Source organism: Silene latifolia, chromosome 7 (genome assembly GCF_048544455.1).
Source record: "Silene latifolia isolate original U9 population chromosome 7, ASM4854445v1, whole genome shotgun sequence".
Taxonomy (NCBI): Eukaryota; Viridiplantae; Streptophyta; class Magnoliopsida; order Caryophyllales; family Caryophyllaceae; genus Silene; species Silene latifolia.
The window spans coordinates 112,601,867-112,617,223 of record NC_133532.1 but is presented as its reverse complement, the minus strand read 5'-3'; the positions used below and the strand labels follow the sequence as shown (position 1 = coordinate 112,617,223).

At 38.5% G+C, this 15,357-nt stretch overlaps 2 protein-coding genes across 2 annotated transcripts; one reads left to right on the top strand and one right to left on the bottom strand.

Annotated features, from left to right (window-relative positions):
- Nucleotides 1–2,500: 2,500 nt before the first annotated feature.
- LOC141592561 (CRM-domain containing factor CFM3, chloroplastic/mitochondrial) lies at nt 2,501–8,574 on the top strand. Its single transcript, XM_074413295.1, has 9 exons — nt 2,501–3,677; nt 4,670–5,072; nt 5,319–5,449; nt 5,893–6,240; nt 6,517–6,673; nt 6,876–7,168; nt 7,436–7,495; nt 7,590–7,682; nt 8,062–8,574. The coding sequence occupies exons 1-9, from the start codon at nt 2,565–2,567 to the stop codon at nt 8,113–8,115; spliced, it is 2,652 nt and encodes an 883-aa protein (XP_074269396.1). The 5' UTR covers nt 2,501–2,564; the 3' UTR covers nt 8,116–8,574.
- Nucleotides 8,575–8,682: 108 nt separating this feature from the next.
- Nucleotides 8,683–13,825, bottom strand: LOC141592562 (uncharacterized). Its single transcript, XM_074413296.1, has 5 exons — nt 13,585–13,825; nt 11,796–11,867; nt 10,505–10,671; nt 10,132–10,243; nt 8,683–9,175 (listed from the first exon to the last, which is right to left on the bottom strand). The coding sequence occupies exons 1-5, from the start codon at nt 13,621–13,623 to the stop codon at nt 8,945–8,947; spliced, it is 621 nt and encodes a 206-aa protein (XP_074269397.1). The 5' UTR covers nt 13,624–13,825; the 3' UTR covers nt 8,683–8,944.
- Between the last annotated feature and the right edge of the window lie 1,532 nt (nt 13,826–15,357).

The window sequence follows — 15,357 nt, the reverse complement described above, 5'->3', positions numbered from 1 at the left end:
CCCGAAAGGGCACCTTAGGCAAAATGAGGGATTTTAAAAAAAAAAAAAAAAAAAAAAAAAAAAAAAAAAAAAAAAAAAATGGAGGGACAAGAAGGGAGTGATAAGGAGGGTCTAGGAAGGAGGCTAGTTCTAGGACTTAATTTCTTTTTGTGTCACAAAATTTGTTTCAAATTGGTGGATTTTCCGATTGGCTACTTGAGTCGTTGATTCTTAAGGGTGTTTGGGCCGACCAAGTAGCATGATCTTGCTCTTTTTGGAGTGATAAGGGGGTGTTATAAGTAGTGATGATTTGTGATCAAGAGGTGGATGTGTGGGTCACTTTGCTATTGCCTTGGGATAAGGCAAGAGTGACCATTACTACTTGGGAGATATAAGAAGGGTGGAGTTGCGTGATGAGTCGGAGAAGGAGTTGTGTCGTGTTTTGTGTGAGGGATGATATAAGGAGGGTGAGTGAGTGAAGAGTGTGTGTCAACTTTGAGTCTTTGTTTTTCGTTTTATTGGTGGTTGTGTTTGAGGGAGACATAAGAAGGTCGTGGTAAGGGAAGAGTGATCATTCTCTCCTACACTCACTTGTAGACTTCTCAATTGCTTGTTCCGGGTTTTGCTCGGGACTAGCAAAAGTCTAAGTGTGGGGGAGTTTGATAGTAACGTTTTGTGTCGGTCTAAGAGGGTGATTTTATCACCCTCGTGTCTTTTAATATGGGTCTTTTAGTATGATTTTCCCTAACACTTGACATAGGGGTTGATGTGGTTGAACTTGTGTAATTCACCTCGGTTGAACGATTGATCCTCATGAACGGAACCCGAGAGGCATAGAGCACCCTTCAAAGGTTAAGGCAAGCACAAGAAACTCCCATGTAGCTTAGAAGCCAGCTTGAAGAAGTAAGGGTGAAACTTGGAAGAAAAGAAGGAAGTAAGTTGAAGAATTTGAAGCAAGAATTCCCGAGATGGTGCGCGCACTGCTTGAAGATGAAAGTGCGCGACTGCGCGCAGTTGCGCAGCACCGCGCCTACGTCGAGGTGCTCGCGCATTTTGGTTTTAAACACGGGCTTAAGGAAATATTCCGTGTTTTTGGGCTTGCTTTGAGGCTTTTAACCTAGGAAGGAGTGCACCCATATATATACCCCTCATGTTTGAAGACCTAATTATCATCTAAGTATTGAATAATCACAAAAGACTTGTATGAGAAGAATATTTAGTATTTGGGAAAAAGTTGTAAGCTTTTGTTGGATTTTTATGTCAATCTTTCCACAACTCTTGGATTCATCCATAGTTATGGAAGGCTAGACCTTTTCTTGGTGTAATTTGGTGAGACACTACTCTCCTTAAGTTTGTAAGAACCTCTTAATCTTTCCTCAATAATTATTACATGTTTCCTTGATTTCATTGTTTATGTTGGATGTTATTATGTTAGGATTCATGAACCTTGCATGTTAATCATCTTACTATTGCAATCCTTGTAGCAAGCTTGCATCTTTATGAAGTTGGGTTAAAGTTTGTATCTTTGTGAGTGGAACTTGTATGTTGCTCCTTGGGATAGTTGGATTAAACCTCCTAAAGGATTAATCTTGGTGCTTTTGTTTGGCTTTTGTTCTTAATGCTCTTTTATGCAAACCTTGTTGTGGTTTTCAATTGGGTGACCATATTAGTAGGACCAACTACTCTAGCTTAGGAGTAAGTAGTCATTATCTTACATTAGTAGTTGAGTAATTGTTGAGGGAAGGAAAAGAGAGGATCTTTATGCTTAGGAAGTAGTTGTTGAGAATTGTTACACCAAGTCTCTTTAATATTGAATTCTATTACTCACCAAGTCTTTCCCATATTTGATTTTTGCATATCTAGTGTTTGTTGTTTTGCTTCTATGATAAAAGTTGCATCTTTACTTTTCCTTATGTTACTTCAAAACCAAACTTTCTCCATTTATGTCATCACTTGTTTACCATTGTCCATAACCATTGTTTGTTGATAAACTTAGTTAGTAAGTCTTAATTGTGATTAGAGTCTTAATTAGTTAATAGAATCCTACTTAATTGTCAATAGTTTACATTTCAAGTTTTTAGTCTTAACCCTTCTCTTGGGTTCGACCCTTTACTTCCGCTTTACTATTGTTTTTATTATAAGTTAGTAGAGTCAAAGTTTAGGCTATAAATTGTTAATTTGGTAGTTAATTCTAGTATTACGACACCTAGTATTTGTCTTATCAGTTAACTAAGGTAATTTGTTAGTTTAGTTAATAACCGAGTCGGGAAATAAGTAAAACATGATCGGAAGTCAAATATGGTGTGAGTTGGGATATATACACTCTAATGTAAGTGTTATTTTGTAATAAATGAAATACATGGTGGTAATTTGTAAAATACGATAAATAATAGGTGGTAACTAACAATTTTCACTATATAATATTTTAAGTCGTTATGGGAAGATAACAATCCCATATCAAACAAAATCAATAAACCCGACCCGTAATAATCCGACAACCACGACTAGCTCAATTCCTGTGATTAGTAGCCATAAGTCCATAACACTAGTCCTGAAGTCCCAGCACATTCCTGTGATGAACTGTAATGGCAACAATTCACCAAACTCCTCACCCTCTCTTTAAACCTCCATCTTCTTTCACTTCTCTCCCTCTAAACCCACCAAAATATCACTTATTTCCCTTCATTAAACCCCATAATTTCACAATCACATGTTCACAAAACACTGCTCAACAAACTCACACTAATAATCCCAACATTCTCCAAATTAACAGTGATGTTCCAAAGAAGAAGAGAAAACCCAAGCCTAGTTTCTATCAACAAATCCAAGATAAATGGTCTGTTATACCCGCTTCTCGCACTACTAAACTCCCATGGCAACTTCAACAACAACAACCCGGTTCGTCGAAAATGGTGGAAAATGGAAAAGATAAGGAAAATATTGTTTCTTTGGTTCAAAATTCCAATCTTTTTGCTCAGGTGATTGATGAAATAAGCAAATTTGATGAACCCAGTTCGTCAAAAATGGTGGAAAATGTTCAGGATAAGGAAGAGATTGTTTCTTTGGCTGAAAGTTCCAGTCTTTTTGCTCAGGTGATTGATGAAAGAAGCGAATTTGATAAACCCAGTTTGTCGAAAATGGTGGAAAATGTTCAGGATTATGAAAAGATTGTTTCTGTGGTTCAAAGTTCCAATCTTTCTGAAAAAACCATTTCATTGAATGTGAAATCAGTGAGTAATTGCGCGCCACGTGTAAAGGCGAAGAATAATTCTTTGGTTGATAATTTGAATGATTACATTGGAAATGAAGTTAATGATGATAATGTTGTGGATAATGTTGAGGAAAGTATTGAAATTGGTAATTCATGGAATGATAAGGTTAATTCTGAGAGTGATTCTAGGGATAGTAGTTTAGATAGGTTGCCATGGAGTAGTGAAAGGGACGATAAGGAAGTAGATGAAGCGAGGCGAAAAAAGAGCAAGACGGAGCTGGCTGAGAAAACAATCCCTGAACATGAGCTCAATAGGTTGAGGAATGTTGCATTAAGGATGAAGGAACGGATAAAAGTCGGTGATGCCGGTGTTACACAAGCTGTTGTGGATGAAATTCATGAAAAATGGAAGATTGATGAAGTGGTCAAGTTGAAATTTGAAGGGGCTCCTGCTTTTAGTATGAAGAGGAGTCATGAAATCCTTGAGGTCAGCATTTTTGTTGCTTAAATGTAATTGTTGGACTGTTATGTTTCTAGACTGAAAATTAGTTGTAATTGATTAGAATGATGTTAGGCAACCGTACTATTCTTTGGTTTCGGAATATGATGGGATATAGCAAAACGACCCACTAAACTGCCTGCTCTACTCTCTGCTGGAAGTAGCAATTGTCTATGCAATTCGTTTTCATTAAGGGCCATTACTGAATCAGCCCCTCTGTGTGTTTGGATAGCAAAAGTGGAGGGAAAGGAAGGGAAGGGGGAATGGAGTGTGGGTGTTTGGATACAATTTCCCTCCAAATCTTGCCTACTGTGGAAAGATTTTGATTAGACTTGGAGGAGGGAAATTGGATCCCTCCAAATCTCTCCCCCTCCATTTCCCTTCACCCTCATTTGCTATCCAAACAAGGGATTTTAAATCTCCTACTCTCCCTCCCTTTCTTTTCTCTCCAAATCCCTCAATCCAAACACACTTAATGTCTCTATTACCACCACGGTAAGCAGTAATGGTGGCAAAGAGTTGTCTACGCAACCTCGCTACCATCCCGACTACTTTGGTATTAGGTTATAGAATGGAGGAATGGTAATTATTTTGTGTGCAAGTGTTAGTTGAAATGCTGTTAGTGGATGTTCTTGGTAATTGATTTCTATCATAAAAAAAAGTGTGGCTTTCTTCATATTGATTCATTACCGCGCCTAATATATAACCTCGGACCAATCAAGTAGATAAGTAAGTAGTCATTCCAACTGGATGCTATGAGCACAAATTCATTATCATTTCCTGGATTATTACCTCTATCAAATTAACTGCTGGAGAGCTTTGTGTTATTTTGCCATTTTACACTGCCTCATTGAGTAATACAGATTAATCACCTTATTGAATTATTAAAAGTACTGCTTTACTTGTTTCGTTTGACGGGCAAATGTGTTGTCAGTTATTTGTATTTACGAATATCTAATGGGTGCGCTATTTTAAACCAGAGTAAAACAGGAGGCTTGGTGATATGGAGATCTGGAAGTTCGGTGGTGTTATATAGGGGATTGACTTACAAATTAAACTGTGTTAATACATATATGAAGGAGAAGGGGATAAGTTCAGATGATTTGCCCCCTGATTTTGTTAGACTTCCAAAGAATATGTCCCCAAAAGAATTGGAGGAGATGAAAGAGGTTGATAAATTGTTAGATGGATTAGGTCCGCGGTTTAGAGACTGGTCAGGTCGTCCTCCATTGCCGGTTGATGCAGATTTGCTTCCAGGTCTGGTTGCAGGATACAAGACTCCATTCAGACTTCTACCTCACCGTGTACTAAGTCGTTTGAAAGACTCGGAAACAACCAACCTTCGTAGGCAATCGAGGCTCATGCCTGCACACTTTGCGCTTGGTATGTCAGAATATTTTCTTCCTTTTTGGTTTGATTTGTCGCACAATGAAGTGCTGTGCTTTTATTCATAGTGAAAAGCGGTCATTCAATGCAATTTTCATTGCGGATCTGAATTCCGAAAACAGTTTCTTTATATGAAACAACACAGGGTTAGGACTGTGTAGATCCGATTCCCCCCTTATTCCGCCATTTGTGAGAGTACTTTTCTTATGGCTCATTGAATTTTCTTCACCCATCTATCTTAAGGGAGGAATAGAGACTTGCAAGGTTTGGCTGTTGCTATGGTGAAGTTATGGGAGAAAAGCGCTGTTGCTAAGATTGCTATTAAACGTGGTGTTTTGAATACACTCAATGAGAGAATGGCCGAGGAACTAAAGGTAAGCGCCCTCACTTGTTTGTTACATTGTGCTTATCGGCTATGCTACCGAATATGGAATCCTTACCCGACACTTGTCAATTCCACTCTTTTTCTAGTGTAAGAAAGGTTTCCATGACAAAACTAAAGGAGGACTATGATTTATGAAGCATATAATATTACTGTACTTTCTGGAGTTCTATGATTTTAAACCTGATGTCTCATACATCTGCCTTTCAACCTCTAAATAATCTTACCTTTTTCTAGTGTAAGAATATGCAAGCTATCCCTACAGAGCCTACCCCATACAGACAACCTTGAGCTGTGCCAATTTATCCCAAAAATGATACAGACCCCAATGCTACCATCTCCTTGCATTAAGGGTGCCCCAAACGCATAAGCTAGCCTTCTATTTGACTTTTTTTTTTTCTTTTTTCTTGATCATCATCTGCTTCTACTTTGTAGAGATTAACTGGGGGAACTTTACTCTCAAGAAATAAAGAGTACATAGTCTTCTACCGAGGAAATGATTTTATGCCACCTCCAGTGGCTCGGTCACTGAAAGAAAGGGAGAAGTTGACAATGCTTCAGTACGAGGAAGAAGAAGTTCGGAGGTATGGATCGACTTTGGTTCATTCAAATTCCAAAAGGAGTGAGGTCCCTTTGGTTGCGGGCACCCTGGCAGAAACTCTTGCTGCAACCTCTCGTTGGGCAAAGCAGCCAAACAGCGAAGACATTGATAAAATGATTAAAGATTCAGCTGTGGCTAGACGTGCTTCGCTGGTTAGATATCTTCAGCACAAACAATTCATTGTAAGCTTTCTACTGAATCATGTAAATGCTTGCTAAATTAAGGACAGTCATAATGTCATGGGTATGTGATACTCTTCCGAGGTATTTTATTTATGATTGAAAAACCCTATATATTCCAGAGTCGAGACTATGAAATGGAACATCCAAAAGTTTTGTACCCATTTTGGTCATACAGTAATAATTCTTTGGAAGAGTGTACATGTCCCTTGGCAATATGACTTAGAAATGGTGTGTTACTGTGTTACCGCCACATTTTTTATTCCCGTCTACCTCCAGGCAAAGAGAAAGCTGCTAAAGGCTGAGAGAGCATTGGCGAAGGTTCAGAGATATCTAAAACCAGAAGAGCTGCCTACCGATCTAGAAACTATCACTGATGAAGAGAGATTGGTCTTTCGTAAGATGGGCCTAAGCATGAAGCCCTTTTTGCTTTTGGGTAAGCACTGCATCTTTATATCAAAGACCTCTTGTCGTGCATTTAGGATTCGTTAAATGTTTTCCTTATAATTTCGCAAAATAGATGGTCTCACACTGTTTTGATGAGATTGCTCCATTCAACAATTAATAGATCAAAGCGATCTTTGTGAATAATTATCCTGGACATAGAGGGTCTCTCAAAAGACGATTTTCTTTTATAGGAAGGCGAGAAGTTTTTGATGGTACCATAGAGAACATGCATTTGCACTGGAAATACAGGGAACTGGTAAAAATTGTTGTGAAGGGGAAAAGTTTTCCACAAGTAAAACATATTGCAATTTCCTTGGAAGCAGAGAGTGGTGGAGTCCTTGTATCAATAGATAAATCAACCAAAGGGTATGAAATCATATTCTTTCGAGGAAAGAACTACAGGAGACCTCTCCGAGTAAGACCTCAGAATCTTCTGACAAGAAGGCAGGCACTAGCTCGCTCTATCGAACTTCAGCGACGTGAGGTGAATACAATCTGACTTTACTGTATTAGACTTTGAATGGTAAACTGGTGTCACCTTCTACCATCCATTTTTCTAATTATTTGTAAAAATACAATGCAACGTTTGTCACGTCTGGTTTATCAAAACAACTATTTCCATATTACATTTATTCAAATTGTAACTATGGCATATTAAAAAAAAAATACTGTGAAAGTCGTTCGCGGAGCGCGGAGCTCCATGTGAGTTTCATCCACTGAATAAGTTACATTCCCTTTTAAACTTGTGCAGGGTCTGAAGCATCATATATCAAGTTTACAGGAACAGATGGAATTGGTGAAATCTGAACTGGCATGGACTCTTGTTTCTGTGTTCTGTGTTTATTTTGTAGCATACTTAGAAAGACAATTATGGGGTTGACCCACTCCATCTATTTATTTTTCAGGAAGATCTGGAAGACGGAAAAGAGATCGATGACAAAACTTTCTACGAGAAATTGGATGATTCTGCCATTCCATCTGATGATGAAATGGAAGAGGTAAGTAGGCATTGATGCGTACATGCATACAAATATAGAACTTTAGTATACGGGCATGGTTGCTATTCAACTCATTTGCCAAATACGGAGTAGGTTATTTGTTCAATAGCTCGTGATAGGACAAAAACGTTGCTATTTCTAAAGACGAAAAATGGAAAAGATAGCCTAATTTGTATAGTAGGGGATTCTTAAATTGTCAACCAAGTTAGCTATCTCACTCGGGAAGGCATAATCACGGTTCAATGGGTCAATTGCTCTGAAGACTTTGAACATGAAATCCTGGAGTATAATTCACGTATTTACCAATGAACCGACTCAATTAGTCACTCGTTTTCCCTCCATTTCTTGTAAAGCTTGATAGCATTTCATTTATTACCAGGATGAAGATGAAGAAGCATACCTACTTACATACGACAGCCAAGACGAGAAATGAATTGTCTAAATCAAATAGGGAATATATTTAAACATTGTCACGCTGAGGTCTTCAGATGTGTTTGACAAGGAGCTCTACTCTTCAGTCGCGTGGACACATACATGACATCGCTCAGCAAGGCTGGACCGCTGGATAAAAGTATTGCTGTGGGATTCAATTGTATGAAGGGCTTTTTTCTCTCAATAGTAACACCGGATGTATATGGGATTGGAGCTCATTACTCGGTGATTATCATCTAGCAAATGCTGAACCAAATCGCACATTGGTGTGTATTTTCAGAGACGAGGAATATTATCACAGAGTCTGTCTTTAATATACAAAAAGTGGCCAAATATAGAATGTAAATTTTGTATTGCAGTAACATTAGATTCTGTATTGTATCTCAGTTTATACTAGTATTGCCAGACCTATCGGAATTGGCTTTTTATTAATCAACATAGTGCTCTTCATTGATACTGATCAACCCCTCCGCCCTGGAATTGCTGACATTCGATTTTTTTTTCTTGTAGCCTCACCGAAGATGTTTATGCCATATTTGCATAAATGCTATGGAATATAAAGGCAGTAATTTAAAAGTAAGGGACCATTAATATGAGAGTTGTACAAAAAGAACATAAGCTTTTTATGATCATCTTCTGGAGCCAAAATCTGATTCAATGATCACCTTACTCTCCAGTCTAGAGGAGGTAGCAACACGAAATTGGGATAAAACAAAAAGAAGTAAAACAATTAAAAACTATTGCTGAGCCTCAAACAATAGAGTTTGCTACAATCATATATGGCTGGCAACAGAAACCTTTGATCTGACATTGAGTAGAGATTAAAAATTTTATAGATGCACTTCCACGTTTTCTTCGCCCTTCTTTTGATTCTTCCTGACAGGGATGGCGGCACCACCTTGTTCCTGTTGTTCTACCTTCTTTTGGGCACGAATCATGGCTCGTCTTGCACGAGGCCGCATTTCCCGAACTTGTCGAGGAGGCATGACGTAGGGCTCTAGGGGTTTATCCCCAAATGGATGTTCATCACCGGTGAATATCCTCAGCTTACGATCTCTATCCTGCATGAGGACAGAGTAAAAAGAACAGTAGGGCAATTTTTCAATGACGATTATGGTAGGATAAAAAAAAAGCGTAGCTTATTTTTGCAGTGCGGTAAACTCACAATGCAGTACATTTTTCTTGAAGATTTCCATTTGCATACAAGTTTAAATAACCCCTAAAAGACTTTATTCCTCTCAAGTCCTAACCTGTTGACTATCAAATCTATCATCTTTGTTCATTATAATTTATCAATCCTCATCTTTCTTCAATGTACTCCCCTAGTACTGAAATCAATACCATTTTTTGAAATCCTTGAGTCAATCAGATACGGAGTAATTAATTTTATGTTTGTGCTCTGATTTCCCAGGGAAACAAACAGAATCAATTACCAGAACAATATCAAGCATGCCTTGACAATTATCAACCACGAGTAAACTTGACTCGTAATGGGCGTGTGATTTTAATAGTTCAACATTCAATTAGATATCATCGCAAAATCCCTATCAGTTTTGAAATTGTGAAACTGTATAATTAGAGATGGTGATTTGATGAAATTGTTTGATTAGATTAATCAAGTTTCCAGTCATTTTTTTATCTATACAGTACGGCGATGAGAGAGATGAGGTGAGGGAACATGGGAAGGGCAAATAGTCAAAAAACGTACTGCAATGAGAAAAAGTGTATACTGCAAAAATAAACACCCAACAAAAATAGCTACTATACTAGCGATGCTTCTCTTGTAGTGAAGACTGAAGACACGGGTAATGTTTTGATAAAAATACTCTCCTACTTAATGTGATCGCCATAAGTTAAAATCAGTCAATCCCTCAAATTTAAAAATATTATCACCAAACAGCAGTATGTCACAAAATAGCTGAAAGAATAGAACAAATATAATGACAAAAACCCAAGAGAACAATCAAAGTTAGACCAAAAAACTGAGATATCATGTTCAGGTAGATCGTAGACTTACGTCGCGTAGCTTGTTTCTGGGAAGCATGCGCAGGACAGCTTTACGAATAACTTCAGTAGGATCCTTGGCCATCTGTTCCTTCAAAGTTCTGTCCTTAAGGTGGCCCACATATCTATAAAACCAGTAAAAAGAACATGAACATGTTTGACAAGATTGGCCAAATGATATGATGATGTGTTTCAAATTAACCATCAAATGGAAGACCTATAGGCAACACAGTTCAGTCATGCAAACACAAAAGAAATTTATGCCAAAAAAGTCTAAAATTAACAGCAGATAAGAATAGATAGCCCGCAAAACTGAATAGAGGTGACAATCTTTGTTATTGAAAGGATATCCATCCAATTCAAACCGGGGTTGCCTTAAGACTTACCCAGTGTGCCACCGATAATGTTTGTCAGTAAGTTTTCTCCCAGTGACACAGATATCCTTCGCATTAAGAACGATACACATATCTCCATCATCTCGATTAGGTGTGTATGTAGGTTTATCCTTCCCTTGGAGCACATTAGAAAGTTGAGCAGCTAACCTTCCTAGAACCTAGTCAAAACAAGAGAAGAGACCATGGTAACATCAACGTAAATCCAACAAGAAATAAGGCAGATTGAAAAACATACTGGTAAGCATGGTAGTAAATCCGGACCGCAACGCATCTCAAATCTCAACCACTTTATAAGGGTTTTGATGGTCATATCGGCCGTATTTAGAAGTGGTTTTGGCCACAACTATGGTACCACATCCCGATTACGCTGTCTGACTAGTACTAACTTCCACAATAGATATTTTACACAGAGTATCATGCTGGCAAGTCAGCGCTAGTAGGTTAGTTGGTTTAACGGTGATTAGACATAAAGTGCAGGAAGGAAAAGAAAAGGAAGTTGCGTTCAACATTTTTAGGCATTAGGAATTGAGAAATTCTCATTTCTTTGGCTATCTAATTACAATAGAAATTGGAACAAAATAAAGTGAATTCATGTTGCTAGGTTTCTTTCCAACCAAATTTCACCCATTTTGAAAAGTGATAAAGATGGGACTTCTACGCTAGTAAGCAAGTTTTTCCGTCATTTCCTATCTATTTGGAGATCAATTCAATGGTAGGATTTTGGTCCTGCCAAAGGAAACAAACTGGTTTTGATATTGGCTAAGAAGTTGCGCAAAGGTATTTACGGTTTTTACAATGAAACCTGTCATTATTCATCATGTCTTAAAATAATTTAATTTTCCACAATGTCCTTGAGCATTATGTCATTACATGCAAACTGGAAATTTTTGCTCAGTTTACAAGCTCCCAAGTTGGACACTGTCAAACTTGCCAGACTGCTATCCGCATATATGAATGGCTGATTTACCTTGTAGCTATATACTGCGTAACTGTATGAAAGCCAATCTGGACATTGGCTTTCATACAGTTATACTTGTACTGTGTAACTCTTTCAACTAATCTCTTACAGTATTAGGTAGCCATCACCATAAATTTAATTTTTGACCTTGGTGGTGCACAGCACAATATACACAGAGGACTGCATATCTCAAGTCCTATTATGAAAACTATAAAATAAAATAAAAAGGCTTTAAGGAAATATATCTCAGCTGTTCTACCATTTCCACAGGAACACTGTAGGAAAGAAAAAGAGTGTAGTGAAGTGCAAGAAAAAGATTCTAACCTGACCCTTGGCATCAAAAACCTTCCAACGGAGACCTTCCAAATTAATACGCCTTATTCCAGCAAGGGCTTTCTGCACAAGGGAGAAGCACATTTAACAAGGTAGTTACTGGCCAAACTTATGTTAATCTGAGTCGCCAGCAAGTGTCATACATAACAAATGCAACAGAGATTTAATGTGTCACACACATCAATATTGTGAAAAAGAATGCAGGATTTCGGCCAAAAATGGTTGTAATGTTGTGTTGAGATATGGAAGTCAGGCACGTGACACACTTCTAAAGTAAAGCGTTGAAGTAACATAGGGCAAACTAATTGAGTCTAAATCGCAGTATAAAAATAACTAACAACCACTATTATCTTCACTAACTAAACAACCATCATTTCAGAACAAACTCTTAACAAGAAGCAGCAGCAGCAGCAGCAAGCACAACAACAACAACAACAAAAACAAAAACAACAAAAAAGCCTTTTAACATAGTTTGGGGCCAGCTAACTTGAATCATCATCTGAATCCGTCTAGGTTGGAGACATCAATACGGTCAAAGGTGAATAAACAAACAACAACATTAACCCAATGTCCAGCCAAGTGAGGAGGGGGGGTTGAATGTGCGCAGTCTTACCCTTATTTAGCAACACAAAGAGACTATTTCCGAATCACCCAAGATGAAAATTGAGTCGAAAACTACATCTAATGACTGGTACTTCACAATAGAAAGAAGAGCAGTCACTTTAGTGTGCCATTTATAATCCGGAACCAAAGAGTAATGAATCTTTGGCTCCATAGAAAAATGGAAACCAAAGGTGAATAAACAAAGTAAAAGAAAAATAGATAAATGATAAACGACACACATCAATAATCGCATACCATAAATACAAGATCTAACAAACTATATCAGTCCACCATTTAATAGTTTCATAACAACTACAACCCCATTGCCCCAGAGCTCCCGCAAATTGCTATGTAAGGGAATCAGACATACGCAACCTCACCCTTATGTTAGCAACACGGAGGTTATTTCCAAATAACCCAAATAAAAATTACATCTAATGACTGACTGACTCAAGTTTCATGATGCGAAAAAAGGACACCGATAATTCACAAGTAGTAAAAATGAAGAATGACAAAGATAAGTTTGAGTGAAACCAATGTAAAAGGGAAGCAGCTATGGAAACCGACATGGCTATAGGCGGTAGCTGAAATCAATAAGCTTTGAGTTATGGAAATAACAAACAAACAAACAAACAGAAGTGAATAAGAAAACTTAGATCAGGTAGTAAAACTGGAGCCTAAGGTACAACGAAGAAATATTACCATTCAAAGACACATCTACCCCAATTCCTAAATTAAAATCCATCAATATGGTTTCGTCACTCGCCAACTTCCCATCAATATGGTTCATAGGTTTCTACCCAACAAAATGATCCACTCTATTTTCAAAGCACACCTGTCGCGCATTTTCACAAACACCTGGAGTGCATCGACCGAAACCCCGAATATCCAACAACAACAACGAGGGCAAATATTACAACACAAACCCAATATTTTACAAAGTTGAAACAATAAATTAACAACCTACCAATCTCAATCTACGAACCACTTCATCATTTCAATTGAGAAATCAAACTATAGGGTTTGTGAAACTGAAACTGATTCCAATCAATGAAATCGATACGATTCAAGTATGCTTAAAATAAACCCAGAAAAGAATTGAAATTGATTATGAGAAGATGCACAGAAGTAGTATTATAAAGACGAAAACTTTGAATTGAATCGTAAAAGTGAATACCTTCATGTTGCCCCCGAAAGCAGCTGCACTCATCTTCATTGTGAAAGTATTCAAGTGTAGAAACCCTTGTGAGATCGAGAGGAGTAAGCTGTAAGCAGCAAATGGGGAAAATGGGATTGCAATGCAGGGTTTAAGTCTGTGTTGTGGGGTTTTGGACGATTGATTTTGGAGAATGGTAACCTCAAGCAGTCAAGCGTTCGTGTACTCGCTTTGTGAGAACCCAAATCCTTTTTTAAGCGATATCTTCATTTTTAAATCTAAATGGGTCAAATAGTTAAGAGTCTAGACTACGGCCGTAAATGATCTTAGCCGACTCGACAAGTCCTCGGAATTGGCTCAGTCAAAGCTCGGCGAGCCAAGTCTAGACTACGGCCGTAAATGATCTTAGCCGACTCGACAAGTCCTCGGAATTGGCTCAGTCAAAGCTCGGCTCGTGCTCGATCAAAACGAGCTCGGCTCGCTAGACTAGGGTCGTAAATGATCTTAGCCGACTCGACAAGTCCTCAGAATTGGCTCGGTCAAAGCTCGGCTCGTGCTCGATCAAAACGAGCTCGACTCTCGAGCCGAGCTTAACTAAATACGAGCCGAGCCCGAGCTCAGCAAGGCTCAGCTCGGAAGCTCGTTTATATTTTTTTTTGTATAATGTTTATACTTTAATATTTATTTTATTTTAAATTATATGTTATTTAGCCATTTATAAGTATATTACAATATAATATTTTTTTAGTATTTTATGATCTTATTTATTATTTAAAAATATTTGTATTTAGTTTTAATTCAAAAAGTGAGAAAATGAAAATAATATAAAGATAAAAAGAGCTCGATTCGAACTCGAGCCAAGCTCGAGCTTCAAATTTTTAGGCTCGGGCTTCGAGCCGAGCCCAAGCTCGAGCTAAAAATTTCGAGCCAAGCTCGGGTGAGCTCGAGCTCAGATCGGCTCGTTTACAGCCCTATTCTAGACCTGACAAATCGAGTCAATGGGTCGGGTTCGAATTGGGCCAATTCGGGTCGAGCCATTTCGGGTTTCTAAAATTTTCGGGTTAGTTCGGGTCGGGCCGGGTCATTTCAAGTTTACGGGTCTGTTTCGGGTTTGTTGGTCGGATCTGTTTCGGGTCAAGCGGGTGGGGTTATTTCGGGTCGGGTCATTTTTGGGTCAATGATTAAGAGACAAAAAGGCATTTCAAGTCTTATGGGATCAATTAAAGTTATATTTTGTCGGATCATTTTCGGGTTGATTAGTTTCGGGTCGGGTCATTTCGGGTCGGGTTTGTTACGGGTCTATGAAAGCTCAGGTCATTTTCGGGTCGGGTCGGGTCAATTCGGGCTTTGGGTGTCATTCTGGTGCGACAATTCGGGTTGATTTCGGATCTCGGATCAGTCTTTTCGGGTCGGGTTTATAATACTCCACTGAACCGAAGACGTTCTTCTGGTGGAGTACCCCCTTAAAGAGGTTCATTGATAGGCTTAAAATCTGACTATTGTTTAAAGGGATTGAAAGTACTATTCATATCAACAAAGTCCACTTTCTTTTCTGGTTATCCATGCGAAAGAACTTCACATTTAAGTGTGCTTGGCTGTGCTTGGCTGAGAGTAGTCTTAGGATGGGTGACCTCTTAGGAAGGTTCTCGGGATGCGCATGAGGACAAAATGCGCTGAAAAGGACTCGTGTTCATTTGTGGGCCATGTACACAGCCTGACAAGCTACCGTGAGTGACTGACCCTGGGTTTGGGTCGGGGTGCTACAGGATTGATTTTGCCAGGTCTAGTTAAGAC

Bases quoted from the DNA above. Each gene is read 5' to 3' on its own strand.
- LOC141592561 (XM_074413295.1), top strand. From the start codon at position 2,565: ATGGCAACAATTCACCAAACTCCTCACCCTCTCTTTAAACCTCCATCT. The intron at 7,169-7,435 runs GTGAATACAATC...AAACTTGTGCAG, and splicing joins TCGAACTTCAGCGACGTGAG to GGTCTGAAGCATCATATATC. The intron at 7,496-7,589 runs GCATGGACTCTT...TTTATTTTTCAG, and splicing joins AATTGGTGAAATCTGAACTG to GAAGATCTGGAAGACGGAAA.
- LOC141592562 (XM_074413296.1), bottom strand. From the start codon at position 13,623: ATGAAGATGAGTGCAGCTGCTTTCGGGGGCAACATGAAG. The intron at 11,868-13,584 runs GTATTCACTTTT...TCCCTTGTGCAG, and splicing joins CTTTCGGGGGCAACATGAAG to AAAGCCCTTGCTGGAATAAG. The intron at 10,244-10,504 runs GTAAGTCTTAAG...CTGGTTTTATAG, and splicing joins CATTATCGGTGGCACACTGG to ATATGTGGGCCACCTTAAGG.